This window comes from Suillus paluster (assembly GCF_016628075.1).
Source record: "Suillus paluster strain FC165 chromosome Unknown EDB91scaffold_178, whole genome shotgun sequence".
NCBI classification, from domain to species: Eukaryota; Fungi; Basidiomycota; class Agaricomycetes; order Boletales; family Suillaceae; genus Suillus; species Suillus paluster.
This window is the reverse complement of record NW_024537738.1, coordinates 22,915-41,934: the sequence shown is the minus strand read 5'-3', so window position 1 is coordinate 41,934 and position 19,020 is coordinate 22,915. Positions and strand designations below refer to the sequence as shown.

Below are 19,020 nucleotides of genomic sequence, written 5' to 3'. Positions count from 1 at the left end.
TTGCACTGGGGGCAGGAGTTGTTGGACCAGGTGAAATGTTCCGAAGTGATTGGAAGGATCCACTTGGAGTCTGGAGTGGAGATAATGTACTTTGGTGAGAATTCAAGTGTTCAGGACTGAGATGACTCGGAGGAAATGACCACAGGCCAGGATTCTGCTGCAATGACATGGGGTCAAAATGTTGCTCGCAGCAACAGCTCTGAGCCACGATGGTATTTAAGTGTTTTACTTCAATTGAAAATTTGATAGCATCCAGCCAGGGTCTCAACACCCGAGAGTGACAATCTACTAGATCCCGGGTTCTTTTGGATGTTGAAGGGGAAGCTGCCAGTCTGCTGCAGCTTGTGCCAATTGCAATGGGATATAATGATATTGACCATTATGATTTACAGGGGATTACGATGTATGGATGTGAACTACACAAACTCGATTCTAACTCGCGAGTCCAACGAGTTGTAACTCGATTTAGTTCGGAAGGTTCGAGTTGAAACGAATTTGGTCATTTTCGAGGCGAGCCGAATTTAGCTCGAGTTGAACTCGCCTCGACAGCAACACTACCAAGATGGCATTCACAGGAAATGCTTATGTCATCCACGTCATCCATAACCGGACACGTGAGCTAACTGCGTTACTCTTTCCTCATGTTCGACGCTGCAAGGAAATACGTGTACGACCGGCGTCGTGGGTTATTTGAGACGTCGGTTGTGCTCTGTGGAGCGTATGCTGTGAACCGCTATGTCAACGAGAGATTGGAGGAAGTCAAGGAGAAGGTGGTCAGGGAAAGAGCGGCTCGAGAGGCGTATGTCCGCTGACACTTTCAAAAAGTATCGATACCTGCTCATTCACTATTATCAGACTTCGAAGACGCTTTCAGAGTACCCATGATGACGCATGCTTTACTATCATGGCACTCGTCCCTACGCTGGCCGAGCAAATTCTCGAGGAGATGGATGTCGAGTCGCTTACAGACGAGCTTCAATCTCTGTCACGTACATCCCGTACTCGATCCCGTTTTCAACATCCAGGATCTGAATCCGAATTTAGTTCCGTTTCGGACGTACACTCAGATGCTGGGTCTGCGTCGGTGTCGTCCTATTCGTCCTATTCAGGCGTCGATGGAGAAACGTCGTCAAATCTGGTGGCATCAACTGGCAGCTGGGTCGATCGCTTTTCCAGCTCCTCCTCGTACAGGAGTCCGATCGAACAGCTGCAGCAACCCCACGATTTTCTTGCCTCTGCTGGTAATCGACTTTCTGACTCCATCACTACCGCTAGTTCCTCACTGAGCTACAATCCTGGTGCCCCTCTTCATGTGAGCTTCTCGCATCTGTAACGTCTGGATCTGAGTTTACGCTTAAACAGGAACCACGTGCTTCCATGTCTACCTCCATGAGCGAGAGTAGCACCCGAACGAAAGCACAATTATGGAAGGAAGTAAAAATGTTAAGTACGTTGTCAAACACGGTATTCTTTGCAATTTGCTCATGCAATATATGTTAGCACTGACCCGCACACTGACAACTCTCTATACAACTACCTTGTTGTCTCTTCTCACAAGCATACAGCTAGCACTTTTGGCACGTGAACGCTACGTCACCTCGGTCCTCTCTACCGAACGCGCCGAACGCATCCGCGAGGCAGCGCCAACGCTTTCGGGGCTTATCTTCCGTGAGGCTGTATCTCGTGTTGTCGACGTTGAGGCAATATGGCCGGCATGGTGTGCAGGCCAAGAGGGCTGGGATGAAGAAGTCGAAGGCATATCAGAGGAGACCGAGATGCGCTTTTTGACGCTGAGTTGGTGGATATTACATGTGGGGTGGAAAGATGTAGCCGCAAGAGTGCGAGGTAGCGTCGAGGCAGTTTTTGAGGGGTATGTGCTTCGTTAAAGTATATGCGCATATTTTAATGATATTTTACTGCCAGAGTATCTCTCAAGACGAAATTATCGCCTTCTGAGCTTCATGTACTGATCATGGATGTTCGACGGCGCGTTGAGCGGGATGGCACTGGAGATAACAAAGCAAGCATGTCTGGCCGGTAAGTAGTATCCCCTGGTTGCCACGTTCATTTTCTCACTCCAACACTTAGCTTTCTTGGCTCTCTCCTTCCACCGACTCCCGAAACGACAGCCCATGTACTTGCACAAGGGGGCGCTCTCCCCCAAGTCCCCTTTGAACCCTCGCCCCTCCCTAGTTCCTCCATCTCGTCGCTGCGCGACTGCGATGACTCTCTCCCAATTGCCGGTCCCACACCTCGCGAAGGTGTCTTCCCAACACCACCCTCCTCTATTCCGCCGTCTTCCCCATCACTATCATCCAGCCGACCTGCCCCAAACACAGCATCCCCACCCCCGCCGTCACAACCCCGCGCCGAGCTCAACGACCCAATATTTTCCTCCCTCCTCTCGCAGACCAGAGCATATCTCGTCGGCCCAGACTTTGCATACGCACTCAGCGCTGCGCTCGACCGCGCCACGGGCGTACTGGTAGACGGACTCCGTGCGAAGGTATTCGTAGACTCGAGCACGACGAATGCTCTGGAAGGGTTGTCGGCGACTGATCCGATAGATTTGACGATGGAAGAGGAAGCGAGGGAGGAAATAAAGATACGGCTGGCAGGTCTTTTGCCTGGATTGGCGCGGTGGAGCCAGCTGGCGCTGAATGCCGTGCCGAATGAATTGGTAGATGTGAGTGTTTGATTTTTCTTTGCCTTTATCATTTGCTTCTTGTATCGGGCCTTGGATATCACGCTCATCTCATTTGATTCATGTCATGCTGTGAATGCTTCGACTGACCGTCTTTTTTGACAGAATGTTATGGCCGTGCGCGAACTCGGTGCGTTGGAGGCAATTGTCATGTCGGATTACCAAGATCGATACACTAGTTGATGCTGAGAAGTCATGCTACGTTGTACCTCCTGTCCTGGCTAATGCATCTAAAGAGAATATCATTAATATAACTTGGAAGTGATTCATGCTGGCTGGGGGCTTACAGCAATGACAAAGGAGATGGTACCCCACTGAAGGCGGGGTCGCGGAGTCTAAAAACCCGTCTACTTTCTCTCACCATAACATTGTCACTACTTCGCAATTCCTCCGCCCCGCACCAGCCTGATAATCCATTCGGGCTATGCTCCTAGTGGGATACCGGGGAGGAGGGGTACATCCGCTGTGAATGTTTCTCCTGTTTTGAGCAGACGCTGTCTGAGCCAGAGATGTATTAAACTCTATTCTTAAATTCAAACTTCTGATTGGCCCACTGGTGCGTGTCTGGGGTCAGTGGAAACGGACAAGAGACTGAATTGCCGGAAGGTGTGTTCCTTGCTTAATGATCATGCTAAGTCAACGATCTTTCTTGTTAATGATACTTGCATGTTGGACGTCCATTAATCATATCTCCCGAACTTACTGCTAGTGGCGAACCCATGGGCATGGCCCTTCTCCAGGAGGTTGCGGCCTCGTATACTAGTTCACGGTACTCGAGATGTAGATGGAGCTTCATAGATCATTTGTCCCATCAGTGACTCACTAATGCTTAAGCTTGACCACGGGGTTCATTGTGACGTTATCATTACCTTTATCTGGCAGGTATATGAAAATCACGTTGCCACTATCGTTGTTCCTCCAAATCTTCAACTCCCTGTCCACATTTTTCGAGGAAGCGACCCCCGGCACAATCCCAGTCGCAAATGGCATGTAGTATAGTCTGTCCTCGCTTTGGGGATGTGGGTCTGTACAAGGTGTGAATGTTGAATCACGATAGGATGTTCACAGAGTCATGGATCATTTACCCCATTCACACTCCTCATCACCCTTGTGTATGGCGGCTGGGGGTATTCACAGGGCGGGGCGGGAGAAATCACACTTCAACTCTTGCCGAATCTACGACCTGTTACTTGCTAAGCCTTGATACTTCAACGCCCTTCACGATCTGGGATCGTGCTTCCGTTTGCACGCGATTTCACGGTCCCTGATCTAGGTCTTTTCGTCATCTTTTCGAGCCCATTCTCATCGATCTTAGGTGAGCAGAACCAATATCACGTGTCAAATCTATGTACATTTGCGGAACTTCAAAAATCACAGTGCCTACGACACCATACCTGTTCCGACTAGTATGTGATTCGGTGACCTCCGCTCGCATGCGGAGTGCCAGAACCTAAGGCTTTTGTTTTTCGAACCCAGTTACGACAGACTCAACCCTCACTGTGATCCAGTCTCTCGCGCTTCTAAACAATGGCTTCTTAACGGTGCGCGTCTTGTAAAGCCCAACATCACTGCATTTATTGGCTTGCTTGCAAGTGAACTCAGTGCAGCTTGCTATCCTGATGCGGATGCTGTCCATCTCCAAATCTCTTCGGACTTCTTGAACTGGTTGTTTAATATGGACGACTGGCTTGATGACTTTGATGTCGACGGTATGTGGGGAATGCGCGAATGCTGTATGTCTGCGCTTCGCTATCCCATCAACTTCCAAACGGAAAGACTTGGTGGAAAAGTGTGCAAATAGTACGTCGAATTATTTTATCACATTCACCTTCGAACAGTCTTTATACTGTAATTTTACGGTTTTCAGGTTCTTTAGCCACTTTAAGGAGACTGGTGGCCCCGGCTGCACCGAGCGGTTCGCCCACACAATGGACTTGTGTTTCATTGCTGTGGCTAAGCAAGCGCATGGCCGTGCCATGGGATGTATCCCTGATGTTAAATCTTACATCGCCACGAGGCGAGACACGAGCGCTTGCAAGCGTTGTATTGCCCTCATTGAATACGTAGTTCGAATTGATCTTCCTGATGAAGTCATGTCACATCCAATACCCCCCCCCCCCCCCCGCGTGGGGAGAAGAGCTTAACAGGCAGGTGGCCATCTATGTCGAAGGGCTGCAGAACTGGATTGTCGGTTCGCTGTACTGGTCCTTCGATTCCACCCGCTATTTCGGGAAGGATGGGTATACGATCAAACGGGACCGAACTTAACTGTGACGATTTGCGTCGTAGAACGCTACATCATCCGCGTCTTATGAAATTCTTACTCTATATCCACGACATAGGTTACATGCTCTTGCTTTTTATTTTCGTAGTTCTAGGTTCTTTGTTCTCCTGCGGCACCTTTCTATTCAATGTCCCGTTTGCTGGTCACGTATCACCACTGTCAGTGTACATAGAATTATCTCACATTCTGGTGCAAATAGAAGCCATCAGCGAAACCCTTATAATATTGTGTTATGAAGTTGGTGGGCGAGCTAAGTATTAACATGCCTCGTGTGAAGTCGTCAATAAGTATAGTGTATCGTGCCAACTTTGTGTTCTTGAAAGATCGGAAGAGATCGAGAACTATGCGAATTAGCAATCATTGAAATGGTCACGATCAGGGAGGAACTTGTCCAGTTTAAGGTACGGCTTGCAGCAAGCAGGGCGGATAGAAGGAACATGTGATGCAGGGGATGATCGAAAGTGTTCAGACGTCTGATTTCAGCGAATCGACTCGGATGGTGAATGCGAATATTCATAGCCAACAGTACTGGGGAGGGATTCTAGGGGTGTAAGCATCGAAGAATACTAGTCTGCTAAGCCAGCATACGATACCGAGTACAAAAGGTAGTAGTATACAGGTGATGGCGAAGTCATCTCAATTTAGATCTTCATGCTTATCCTAGATCTAAGTGAAAGGCAGTTGATGACCATAGGATGGGTAACATGACTGAAAAGACTCACTAGAGAACCAAGCCCGTAAGCTAGCCTTGGTAGCTTCATCACTTGCGTCCATCAACTTCCGGTACGGTTCCAGTGCTTCTCCAAGTCTACCCGCCCGAATGAGTGCATGACACTGCTGCTTGTGTGCGGTTTGCCACAACGACTCGAGGTCCCACCCGAAGAGCTGCAAAAAACGCACAGTTGAGCATGGAAACGATTGTCGGTTGCATTATGTCAACGTACCACGATGAATTCTTCGAACATGGAATGAATCGGCGAGCTGGAAAAGAAATCGCTCGCATTGACAGCAGTCGTGAAGTGGTCAACAGCTTCCTGGTGACGCCTGTTACGCAATGCAATGATTCCCAGTTGGACACGTAGATATGCCTGATGTGCAAAGCGCAGAAATTCAGCGTCAGCGTCAGCACGCGAACCTAGACTTAATACTCACTTCCACGACACGACGAGCAAGAGGATCCGTATCGGGGAAATCGGTGGCTAGCTCTTCGATGCGCAACATTGCCTCTTCATGTTTATTTGCGTTGAACAGCACGATAGCCTGTAAACCCGTAAGGAAGCGCGTCCCAGTATGTAATAAAACGGTAGCTTGCCTTGATCAAGAACAGGAAATATGTCGTTTTCGAATCTCCGTTCGCAGATACGAATGCGAGATCAAAAGTTTTCATAGCGTCCCTAATCTGCCGTTTCCCGCAGAGGGCAATTCCCTTGGATATATAGCCCACCAACGAGGGCCTTATGCGGATGGACTATGTGAAGATCAATGTTAGCCTACATTGAGTGGGTCAGGGTATCTCACCTCAACTGCATCTTGAAGCGCGTTGTCCCATTCCATTTTGCGCGCCATAATCAACGAGCGGTTGGCATAGGAGGTGTAGTTGTTGACGTCTGCATTGATCTCTCGCGTGAGTAGCTCTTCAGCAGTAGCCAAGTCCCCCATGATGCACGCATTGCGAGCGGTCGGGTTCATAGCGAGGATCTATATGAAACATGGTTGAATTATGTTACACGAGCCAAGGGTGGAAATTTCTACACGCCTTTGGAGCAGAGTCTTCACCCTTAAAGACGCAAGATCAGATGGCGAATGGGCGGGAAATCAACGGGAAAGTACCTTTGACGCCGGTTCCTTGGAAGCCTCCTCTGACAAAGCGTCCTTGGGTACTGCCCACTGTGATATCTTGCCATCATCTCCTCCGCTGAGAATGTGTTTCCCATCCATAGAGAACGCTGTGCAAAGAGCAGAGTGCTTGAAGACGGCAATAGTTTGTCGATCAGAGAGCCGCCAGAGGCAGACATTGTCTCCAGTTGCGGAAGCGACGAGCTTGCCAGCTGGATGGATGGCAATGGCGTTGGACGCAGTGTTCACAACGCCCGTCCAGGGATCACCAATCTGGTTCCAAGTCGACACATCCCACTCCCGTATAGTGCGATCATTGTTATCTCCTCCTGAGAGAAGGCGAGTACCATCGGGCGTCCAGGCGAGTGAGAAGGTCCATGTGTAGTGTAACTGCCCAAACAATATTATTGTTGTGTGACCCTTCAAGTTTGCGATGCATTGCCTGGTGCCTGTATTATAAATTTCGATAACATTGCTCTCTGTTGCAATCGCAAGAAGTTCGCCGGACGGCGAATAGCGAATGCAGTTGACATCTGCACCACAGTTGATTGGATCTCCTTGCTGCTGCCACGTAACTGTGCTCCACAGCTTGGTCGTTCGGTCCCATGAACCAGTGGCGAGCAGTGTTCCGTCTGGTGAAAAGTCCAACGAAGTGATCTTACAGAAATTTCGATGGGCTGTGATGATTCCGCTGAGATCTTCCCCAGTTTCTCCATGCCAGATGATGAGCTCCCCAGCGGCATCACCGCTTGCTATGAATCGCCCATCTGGTGATATAGCCAATGACCACACCCCATATTCATCGCGATGTCCCTCCATCTTCTTCAACATTACACCTGTATTCAAATCCCAGAGACGAAGCGTCTTGTCTTCCGAGGCGGTGGCGATACGTTGTCCATCGGGGAAAACTGCGACTCCAGTTACACGTTGTCCATCGGGGGAAACTGCGACTGCAGTTACACGTTTTCCATGATCTTCAAACACTCGAACGGGTGCGGTGCCTGAAATGAGCTGCCCCATTTTACTGGAGGTGGATGTGTTGAGCTAAGGGTGGGTGTCTTGCTCTAAGCTGCAGCGGTTCGTGGGGCCGTGTTTACATTCATTAGACGCCCACCACCAAATTACGTCGCTGCAGCTTTCCAGATCACTCAACGAGCTCTCCTAATGACATAACCAGCTATCGTTGCAGGTGTTGAGCAACGCAGGCAGGCACAATCTTTTGCGCCCGGGCGCGTTGTGCTAGTTCAAATCCGGCCTGGTGTCTTTGAGAAGTTCATATTCTCATCCATGGTAATGTTGAAGTTATCAACGCCCAATCACGCGAGAAGTTGGCCTGCAAAACACACAAGTTACAATACATCTGTATGTTGGCTCGGTTGCTGATGGTAGATCTGTGCGCGACAAAGATGAGCGCAGATGAACGGAACGCGCTTAGTCTCATGAATACATCATAAGTGGTAAATAGCTCAGTAGTTTCCGGAATAAGTGCAATAAAGAAAAAAATATGATTCGCAACGTGGCAGCTCACCTCATGGCACTGACCATGGACCAAACATCACGCATGATCAGACGCCTAATCCTTGCCTGATCCATACCCCACCACCTTACAGTCCGACATGCACCAATCTCAGGGTGCAGGAGGACCGCGCCGAGCCAATACTGCAGTTGCCTCTGGCGCCGATCGAGTAAAGCTGGTCGTGCGAGAAGGGTGACTTTTTGGAGGGAGGGATGAAATGGCGTTGATGCTTCTGCCGGTGTGAGTTAATACTAAGTCGCTATCCAAGTAAAACGAGGGCTAGACGCACAGGTAATGAATGTTTCAGGGCATCGTACAGCTGCACAACATCGTTATACCGTTCATGTGCATGGATGGTAGTACCCTATCAACCCGGCTCATCAATTAGTCTCGTATTTGAGCTACAACACAGAAGGCATGCGAACTTCGTTTGGCCGAATCACAGAATGAAGCACCGCATATGCCCCACGTAGCGTATCATCTCATCCTACGCTCGCCCAATCCACGATATGCACCTTGCAGGTTAAAATTTAACGTGTTGTTTGCTGATTACAGTGGAGGACTTCCTAAGTGGTGTAACTTACATGATGTGCGCGTCCAGCTGCATCGAAGACACTGTATGCGTTTCAGGAAGAGAGCCACGTTCCGGCAAAGGAACAGTCTGGAACTTCTTCTCCAGTAAACGTGACACTGCTGCCATGCAATTGGCCTGTGAGCCCGCTAGGGATGCGATATGTGAAATGCGACTTGGTGCAACAGATGACGCATTTCGGTGTGAATGTCTATTGGGAGAGGTAGTGTTTGTTGAGCATCTCGATGATGACTCAGAGCTTCATGGCTTTGGTCGTTGTCAACTTGCGAGTGACGATCTCCAAAGGTTAGAAGTCCAACGTACAGTCAAGGATGGGTCAATGACACAGGACGGCTCTATGAATCATTTTCTGCATCACACCACAACTACATACTTTTACACATTCAACACACCTCAGTTCCCTGCTAAATACATGTCTCTTGGACTCTCAAAAAACACGACTGAAATTGATTGAGAAGTGATGACGAAATTGTGTGATTACCATTTGTGACAAACCTAAATTTGACCCAATTGAAATTTCTGCTTTGCCATGTACAACTCTGTGGAGCCCAAAGCCTTCAAAATCAAACGGAATACATTGAAGAACATCTCAGGTATCCAGCCCATTTGAATTCATAGAAATAGGTGCATTTTGTGGTGAGTAATTATATCACGGGCCTTCGGGGACGTTCTAATGAACAAGTATAATCTCAGTCTCTTTGAAAAGGCTCGTGCAACGAGCTAAGTACCTAATGAACAAGTATACTAACGACTTGTTAGCTGCATTCTAATTGATACGTGAAGAGTATGTACTCACATCTCAGTCTCTTTGAAAAGGCTGAGATGCGCTCGTGCTACCAGTGGCATTCTTATAGTAAGCTATATAGAAATGAAAAATATATCAAATGAATAAGTGAAATATTGGGGGACTCGAGCTGACATCAACGCGTTGCTCGACAATGTCCATTTTGGCTTGGGCTCGGACCACCTGTCACTCTCCCTCCTCAACCATCTCGGATCGGTCGGTCTTCTTCGTCTCTGATTGTTCTGATCATTTGGACTCCAACACTCCCCCTCGAGTGCAAGCCAGGGACATTTGTCCACGTAACTTTTGCAGGTGCGGGCGAGGCAGGGCCTTGGTGAATGCGTCGGTGACGTTATGGTTGGTCGGGTAGTAGAAGAGTCGGAAAGTCTCGTTCTTAATGTGGGAACGGATGAAGTGATACCATAAGTCGATGTGCTTGGTTCGGGATTGGAATTTCCCATTTGACGCAAGCGCTATTGCTGCTTGATTGTCGCAAAAGATGGGGGTAGGGAGTGGGGTTGGTTCATAAAGCTCTCCAATGAGGTACTGAAGGTAAAGTACTTCTCTCGCAATGCTAGTCAGGGCGATGTACTCAGCCTCTGCAGTGGACAGTGCAATGAGCGGCTGCTTCTGCACACTCCATGCAACGGGGCCGCCGTTCAACATAACAATATATCCAGACATTGAGTGTCTGTGGGGTTGCGATGCCCAGTTGGCATTGACGAACGCCTCAATACCTCTGTCTGTTGATCCAAGGGTAAGTTCGAAATCCGCGGTACCCTTCAGGTAACGCAACGCGCGCTTGGTGGCTTCCCAGTGAGTCCTACCAGGGTTGCGCATAAACTGCGACAGGGTAGCAATGGCAAATGCCATGTCAGGTCGCGTGCTGGTGGCTGTGTACATGAGGGATCCGATTGCTCGTTGATACGGTATGTTGCACATCGCGTCTAGCTGCGCTGCTGTACCAGGGGGACTGATCAATAGATAGGATCGCACCTGGCTCCATTGGTGTTAATGCGTTCTTTGCATCCCCTAGGTAAAACCACTTGACTATCGTGTCGACGTAGGCTCTCTGGGATAGAGTCAAGGTACGTGCTTCACGGTCTCTCGTTACCTTGAGTCCTAACAACCAGTTAAGCTCCCCTAGATCCGATATCTCGAAAAATTCAAGCAGCTGCGCTTTAAAGTGTTTGATGTGGGAGATATGGTTGGTGGTGATGGCCATATCATCGACTGATACAGTGATGACGACATGTTCTTGCTTGCCGCATTTGAAGTAGACCGCCTGGTCGACCTTCGATCACGTGAAGCCCAGCTTCGCGAAAACGCCTGCTAACTCCTCTGCCCACTCAAAGCCCGCTTGCTTCAGCCCAGGTAAGCTTCTCAGCAACCTTAACACCTTTCCTTGCTGCCCATCCTTCAGATAACCCGGTGGCGCCCTCATATATATCTCCTCCTGGATACTGGCATAGAGGTACGCACTTTTGATGTTGACTTGATGTATCTCCCAGTCTCTCTGCGCGGCCATCGTCAGAACCGTTCGAATGGTGCTCATGTTGGCGGTGGGCGCGAACGTGTCGAAGTAATCAACTCCGTACTGTTGCCTCTGACCGTTTGCGATGAGACAGGCCCAGAGTTTGAGTTTTTCACCATCAGGACCGCATTTGGTGGCCAAGACGAAGTGACAGGGTATCAGGTTTGCGCCGCGAGGTGCGTCTACTATCTCCCACGTCCCTAGCTTCTCGAGCTGACTGATTTCGTAGTCTACAGCTTCCTGCCACTCAACTCTGTCAGGGCCATTCAGGGCTTGCTGCAAGGTTGGTTCTGGCTCGGCAGCTGCTAAGGCAAGGTGGATATGGGACTCCTCATCCAGTAAGTCCAACTCTGACGCTTCTAGTAAGGATTCGATTGTGACTGACGCTGTCTCTCCTTCCTGCAGTCTTGCATAGTACCCAGGAAGAGGTCTGTTTCGCGTGACGCGTGGCGCTGGCGGGGTGATTTGCTTGGCGGTTGGTCTGGGTGGTGTAGAGGGTGCCTGAGGGATGGTCTGGACGCCTTCTGCATTGCCGGGGTTGTTGGGTGGGTCATTTGCGGTGGTGGAACCACTTGGCTCCCCCTCGTCCATGACATCCCCAGGTACCATTACCTCCATGGGTGCGAAAGTGATGTTGTGCTCCATGGAAACGTGATATTTCGTCAGCCAGTAAACCCTATACCCCTTGCTTTCTATGTCCACTCTGACGAAGAGAGCCTCCTCTGCCTGTGCCTCCAACTTACCCACCTCCAGGAGATGGACATAGACCCTCGTCCCGAATTCGTGCACTTGGGCCAGGCTTGGCTTGATATTATGAATGAGTTCGTGAGGCATAGTGGCGGGGGTCGCACGGGAGGGAAATCTGTTCTTCAACCAGGTCGTGTAGCTTACTGCTTCGGCCCACAGGAACTTTGGTAAGTCCTTTGTGATGAGCATTGCGCGTGCGTGCTCTACTAATGTTCAATTAAGGCGCTCCACCACTCCGTTCTGCTGGGGTGAGTCGTGTACCGTGAGTTGATGCTCGATACCTTGCTGACGCAGGTAGTCACCAAAATCGGCGCTCAGATATTCTCCCCCTCGGTCCGAACGGACTTTCGCTAAGCGAACGCCAGGTGTTTGACGCGCTAGCCAGACCTCATAGGCCTTGAACGCGGTGAGTGCCTCGCTTTTGAGCTTCAGAAATTGAAGTTTCGTCTGACGACTATAGTCATCAGTAAAGCTTATATAGTATAGGCACCCCCCTAAACTCGTGGTCTGCGCTGGTCCCCAGAGGTCCGTATGCACTAACTCCCCATAGGTAAGTGCGCGGCTCATAGCTTCGTCTGGGAAGGGCTTTTGAGCTGACTTCGCTTTAACGCAGGCATCACAGAACTCTGGCTTCGACGTGGTGTCGATATTGACGCCCGTTATCAAACCCTTCTTTACTGCGTCTATGACAGCGGTTTGGGACACGTGTCCGAGGATGTGATGCGCCTCATTAACAGTGAGCTTCGTGGTTGTGACATTAGTGTGGTGTCTCTGACGACTCCCTACCACACTATATAGGCCCTCTACTTGAGGAATTTCTGCGATGACGTGCCGTGGGGCCCCTTTGACAATATCTTGCACATGTGGCCTTCAAAAAGGACAGCTAGGCCTCCTGCCGTGATGTGATTGGTGGAAATGAGGGTAAAGGCCATGGTAGGGGTGTATAGTGCGTTCTTCAGCATTACCGTCGTGCGCTTCTCACCAAGGGGTAAGTCGATCTGAACATCTCCTCGTCTGATTGCGCTGAGAGTAGAACCGTCCACAGTATGGACATCTTGGGGAGGAATGGTAACAAAGTTGGCGAATTTTGAGCGATCGGGGCAAAAATGAGATGTTGCCCCTGAGTCAATGATCGCGCCTCTCTTCTCAACGGGTAAGCCCAGGTCTCTCACTACACTCGCTAAGTCTGACGTGACGAAAGCGTACTGATCTTGGGACTCAGCTTCTGCTGCGGAGTTTGCCGCTTGCTTCTGAGGCTTTTCCCCTCTCTTCCTCTGCTGGTTCAGGCCTTGCCCTTCCTTGCCCCCTCCAGGTCTCCAACAGTCCATCTTGTAATGGCCCTTTTGGTCGCAGTTAAAGCAGATAACATCGGTGTTGGTCTTGTTGGTGGAGGATGGTGAGGTGCGGCCTTTGCCTTTTGCCTCCTTCGTGGCGAGAGCTGCGCTAGCTCCCTTCTTGCTGGGGCGTCTTTCAGTAAGCTGTCTGTGATCATACTCTTCAGTTATGATGGTGACAAGCTCATTGGGTGTGACAGGAGTTTTCGTGATCTTTGACGCTGCTGTGATGGACGACAGGAGTGGTCTATAAGACTCGGGGAGGGAACCCAGGATGACCGCGTGAAAATCTGGGTTGGCGATCGCGACACCCATGCCTGCAAGCAATTTGTGGAGCCTCATGAGCTCTCCGAAGTGAGATCTGACGTCTCCTGCCTCATCGCACTTCATCTCTTGCATCCGACAACGTAAGTCTATCTGGACGAGCTCTGTCTTCCCTTCATGGATCTGACATATCTCTTCCCAGATCTTCGACGCGTCGTTCAGCTTCTGGACTCACAGTAACAGCCGATCGGTTATCGTGCTGAATATCTGCTGTTTTACCAGTGAGTTTTTCTGGTGGTATTTGTCAGTACATTTATCAAGTTCATCGTAATCCACCTGCGTAGGCATTATCCCGTCCGGCTTCATGATAACCTTCATCTTCTGGTCAAGCACGAAGGGTTTCGGCTCACTTGCTCGACCGTCAGTATACTGCATCAGACCTCTAGCACCAATGGCTGTTAATGTCCACTCCTTATAGGTTATCCAGTTTGAGCCATCTTTGGCAAGCTTCGGGACATTAAGCGGGGTGGTGTTGGAGCTGGGGAGTGATGTATCCATGATTGAGACAGGGCTCATAACCTGTGGTGAGTAATTATATCGCAGGCCTTCAGGGACGTTCTAATGAACAAGTATAATCTCAGTCTCTTTGAAAAGGCTCGTGCAACGAGCTAAGTACCTAATGAACAAGTATACTAACGACTTGTTAGCTGCATTCTAATTGATATGTGAAGAGTATGTACTCACATCTCAGTCTCTTTGAAAAGGCTGAGATGCGCTCGTGCTACCAGTGGCATTCTTATAGTAAGCTATATAGAAATGAAAAATATATCAAATGAATAAGTGAAATATTGGGGGACTCGAGCTGACATCAACGCGTTGCTCGACAATGTCCATTTTGGCTTGGGCTCGGACCACCTGTCACTCTCCCTCCTCAACCATCTTGGATCGGTCGGTCTTCTTCGTCTCTGATCGTTCAGATCGTTCGGACTCCAACACATTTCTGCCAGAGTTGCAAGCAAATCATGAGAAGTATGTGATCCGAGTTGGAATCTATACTAGGCCAGGGTCCACAGTCCAGTAAATTACTACTGAATTCCGCTCCGTCTTGGCTCAAACATGTTGAAACCTTCACCTCACACCTTGAACTTGCAACAATGCCTGGACGACCCAAATCTGTAACATGAAAGAGGCAAGAAGCCCGTGAGGCTTGTGACTACCTCATGTCGCGCACTGTTGAAGCATACCATGCTGAGCTCACAAAAGCTCCAGGAATTCGACACCATGGGGCAAGGACAATCTGCCATGATTTCGAAAAGATGAACTTTGAAGCAACAGGAAAGTTAATCAAGCTATCCTATTCAACTCTGATCCGTCTTGCAGCTGGTGGAAAGACATTGAGCGAGACAAATGCAGCCAATGCATGGATTACTGAGGAGGAGACGAAACAAGTCATTGCTTATGTTCAAGAAGTTGGTGACCATGGTTTTCCACTCAGCCATAAGCAACTTCGCGAACATGTTAATGAAATATGTCACGCACGACTGGGAGATGCATTTCCAGGAGTCGGTGTTAAATGGACCAATCGCTTTGTTGAGAAGCATGCTGACAGTCTCAAGACATCATGGTCTCGCTCACTTGACTCAAAACACAGACAAGCTGTCAACCCGCATACCAATAAAGCTTGGTTTGATCTCCTAGAAGATGTCTTTGAGAAGTATGACATCGACGAAGACTGTATTTATGCAGCTGACAAAATTGGCATTTTACTGGATTCTGGCGAGCACGAACGTGTTATTGGAGGGAGACGGCCTGGGCCTCAGTATCAGCAACGTACAGGGAATCGAGAAAACATTACCATCATCGTTACGATCTGTGCTGATGGCACTGCTTAGCCCCCTGCTGTCATTCTAAAGGGCAATGCCTACCAAGTAAAATGGAAACAAGAAAATCCTGCAAATGCTTTGTGAGTTCATTTTCAATCATTTGTTATTAATGCTAAAATCACGTACATTATGATAGGCTTGGATACTCGAAAAAGGGGTGGACAGATGGAGAGATTGGGGTTGAATGGATCAAAGAGTTCGACAAGCAGATGAAGGCCAAGGCAGACGGACGTGACCGTCTCCTTATTGTGGATGGCCACAACTCACATTATACACGGGGATTCCTGCAATATGCCCATAAAAATCATATTCATATCCTGTGATATCTGGCTCACATGACCCATGTATACCAAGGCTTGGATGTCATTGTTTTCGCAGTCCTAAAACGGAGCTGGAGTGAGGAGCAGGACAAATGGGAGAGAGAGAAAGGGGAAGGCATCACAAAGGCCAACTTTATCACCATTTATGGCCATGCTCATCTCTGCACACTCACACTGGACCTTATTCGCACAGCTTTCTGCAAGACTGGCGTCTGGCCATTCGATCGTGATGTCATCCCTAGCAACATGCTGGCTCCAAGTAAAGAAACCTCAACTAAATCATATCTTCCAATCGCACCATCCATGCCCATGAGAATTCTTGCCAATGCCCTTCAAAAGATGTCAACACAGCTTAGTGACAACAGAGATGAAGAACATTCAGTAAACTCATCATTGAGTACTCAGGAGGATCTTGAGACCATCATCAAACAACTCGCTGAAACATCATTGTCAAAACTCATCTCGTCGACACCAATGAACTCGCAAACTGACCTGCGGCATGCCACGGCCCACACTATCTCCCCCATCAAGAAATCACATACATCCATCACAAACATTCATCCAACAACCACGAACGAAGTCTTGCTACTTGCAGCTCTCCACGAGGCAGAGGCAGCCAATGCTGCACTGAAAAAACACATTATCGCACTCTGGGCATCCAATATATTGAATGAGATGTACTGTGCTAAAATTCGCAGTCAGCTTGCTCATCAGGAGTTAAAAAAGCAGGCAGGAAATAATGGTGGAAAGATTCTCAGGGATGGCTTACCACACTTGTTGTCAGGCGACATGTTCTATGAAAGAGTTGTTCAGTTTGAGGAGGCTCAAACAAGAGGTGCAGCTGAGAAGAGGACGAGGACCGAAGAGTGGAAGAGACACACTGAAGCATTGGCAGATTGGAAAAAGCTTGAGGATGCGAGGAAGGCAGAGAATAAGGCATGGCGAGAACACTATCATGAAGTGTTAAAGATATGGGAGTCAGAGAAGGCTCGCACAAAAGAAGAGAAGCGGAAACTCACAGAGAAGAAGCCCACTTTGGGCAAGCTCATTGCAGCCATACCACGGCCAAAGGTAATTGTATCTGAGGAGTGTGAAAGTGATGGCGAGTATTTTGATCTGGATGATATAGGCTCATGCGCCAGTGACGAATATTAATGTAGTTACATATCTATGTTTCGAATCAGAAACGTAGTGATTGATAAGCTTTTCTTACCTAATTGAGGCTGATTCATTGAGCCATACTCAGCAAATTAGGCACCCCCTCACTGTTGCTGATGCCGTGCTCGAACAGCTCACTTTTTTTTCTTCAAAATGTATGAAGACCTCAAGCAGAGGTCTATGTATGGGGCAAAAATATTTTGAAAAAAATCCACGCAGTTGTTGTGGCTCGGGAGGTTAGTTTTCATTTTCATGGTTCAATGAGGCATCCATAACTGTACATGAGAACTTGGCTGCATTTCACCCTTATCAAGCCTTACTTATGCTCAAACTGAAACACAATCCATCATCCCAATAGTGATTGTGGTTAATGTAGTAGAGGGTCAAAAGCCACTTCCTGGTTCAGCGAAATCACAAGTTCATCATAAATGAGGAGACTTACCATGATACATTAAGACAAGGCCATTAAGCCACATTAGATCTGCCATGATCCCAAGAAGGAACGACCATCTTCATTGTATTTCCTACAGAAGACTAATGATCTCCATAGCAGCCTTAAGCAGTTTCTTCCTACATCTCACCCTCTCCGATAGAGAAGGACAAACATAACTAGCCATGATGACCCATTGATCTTGCCAGAACTCGTCAGACCAAGCACAATTTGAGGTTTCGCGACCCCGTCGATGCGTTGCAAGATTGTGTCCATGGATTCGAAAATGGTGTTGACATCCAGCTCCCCATCATTCACATACATGTGCAAGTTATGATCTAGGTAGGTGACCTTCAGGCAGGACACTTTCTTCCTGCATGGTTATTACTGTTGTACACCGCTATGATTATGACATCCATACTCTCAAAACACTCACAAGAAAGCGAATTGAAGCCATTCCGACCAATCAGGCTGTCATTGCAGGAATCTGTGTGGCAATACATAAGACATGCATGTCTCATCTGAATGGTCATGCCCTGTTCCCTTGAACTTCAATTAGGCTGCCCCGATGACATGTCAAGCTTTTGTCGCCTGGAACGGTTTTAGTGGAGGTCTGACGTTTGCAGGGCTTGCTTTGAGGTATTTACAGCTGTCACTGGTATGATTTGCAATTTACATTGACAATAGTCACACACCAGCGGTTTGGGAGTTTTTCACTATGCAAGATTTGTTTCAAAATGTCATTGATGAATTTAGCATTTTCACTATACATTTCGACATGATAAAAATAAGAAATTTAGATGAGTGGAAAAATCCTGGGCAAAATTGTACATTTTATGCACCATTTTGACACTGTAAAAGAAAGTCATTTAACCAACAACAAGATTTGAAGAAAAATGTTCGATCATTCTGATTCAAATCCTGCATGGGGTGAAATGTGAGGAAAATTTGAAGTAAGTCGAAACACATTACATTTTACCTGTTTGGAAGGGATTTTACCCCATGCAATTGGATTTAAATCAAAATGATCGAACATTTTTCTTCAAATCTTGCTGTTGGTTAAATGACTTTCTTTTACAGTGTCAAAATGGTGCATAAAATGCCTAATTTTGCCCAGGATTTTGCCACTTGTCTAAATTTCTTATTTTTATTGGGTCTCGCACGATTTATGGAGGCGCACGCACACCAGTATAGCCAAAAAACGGTCCCTCAATACGCGAGGCGACGGGAAAGGTTAGAAAGAGGGCAAACTCAATCTAACATGGAGTCGCCTGCTAAGTAAGCATAGCTCCACCATAGGAGGGACGGAGCCTGAAAAAGGATTGGCCCAATCCTTGTAGACAACGTGAAAGGCGCATTGACCATGGTGAACACGATCAAATGCCGAACACGCCCACTGAGAGTGGAAGGTATTTGAGTCAAACTCAAACAAGAACATGTCGCTCGCGATGACGCTAGTTATCACGCGACCCATTAGCTTAGTGTAAATAAAATTAAACCCAACTAATGGGCCTTGCACGATTTATGGAGGCGCACGCACACTGGTATAGCCAAAAAACAGTCCCTCAATACGCGAGGGACCAGCTGTAGATTATTGACTAGTAGTATGATGCGGCAAAAGGTAGCAAAAGGTA

At 48.2% G+C, this 19,020-nt stretch overlaps 3 protein-coding genes across 3 annotated transcripts; 2 read left to right on the top strand and 1 right to left on the bottom strand.

The window, feature by feature from the left end:
* The first annotated feature begins 608 nt into the window (after positions 1-608).
* On the top strand, positions 609-2,963 carry EDB91DRAFT_1210139 (Peroxin-3-domain-containing protein). Its single transcript, XM_041320758.1, has 7 exons — positions 609-799; positions 856-1,312; positions 1,363-1,447; positions 1,501-1,870; positions 1,924-2,037; positions 2,089-2,686; positions 2,810-2,963. The coding sequence occupies exons 1-7, from the start codon at positions 642-644 to the stop codon at positions 2,885-2,887; spliced, it is 1,860 nt and encodes a 619-aa protein (XP_041169534.1). The 5' UTR covers positions 609-641; the 3' UTR covers positions 2,888-2,963.
* A 5,344-nt stretch (positions 2,964-8,307) lies between these two features.
* On the bottom strand, positions 8,308-9,039 carry EDB91DRAFT_1175112 (uncharacterized protein). The gene is made up of 4 exons (XM_041320353.1): positions 8,947-9,039; positions 8,810-8,855; positions 8,630-8,704; positions 8,308-8,572 (listed from the first exon to the last, which is right to left on the bottom strand). The coding sequence occupies exons 2-4, from the start codon at positions 8,819-8,821 to the stop codon at positions 8,429-8,431; spliced, it is 231 nt and encodes a 76-aa protein (XP_041169533.1). The 5' UTR covers positions 8,822-8,855; positions 8,947-9,039; the 3' UTR covers positions 8,308-8,428.
* A 7,098-nt stretch (positions 9,040-16,137) lies between these two features.
* EDB91DRAFT_1064040 (uncharacterized protein) lies at positions 16,138-16,953 on the top strand (the record flags this gene model as incomplete). Its single annotated transcript, XM_041314658.1, has 1 exon — positions 16,138-16,953. The coding sequence occupies one exon, from the start codon at positions 16,138-16,140 to the stop codon at positions 16,951-16,953; it is 816 nt and encodes a 271-aa protein (XP_041169532.1).
* Positions 16,954-19,020: the final 2,067 nt, after the last annotated feature.

Coding starts and splice junctions, on each gene's coding strand:
- EDB91DRAFT_1210139 (XM_041320758.1), top strand. CDS start 642: ATGTTCGACGCTGCAAGGAAATACGTGTACGACCGGCGTCGTGGGTTA. Junction 1,313..1,362: donor ATCCTGGTGCCCCTCTTCAT/GTGAGCTTCTCG, acceptor ACGCTTAAACAG/GAACCACGTGCTTCCATGTC. Junction 1,871..1,923: donor GTCGAGGCAGTTTTTGAGGG/GTATGTGCTTCG, acceptor TTTTACTGCCAG/AGTATCTCTCAAGACGAAAT.
- EDB91DRAFT_1175112 (XM_041320353.1), bottom strand. Junction 8,573..8,629: donor CCCTGAAACATTCATTACCT/GTGCGTCTAGCC, acceptor TCACACCGGCAG/AAGCATCAACGCCATTTCAT.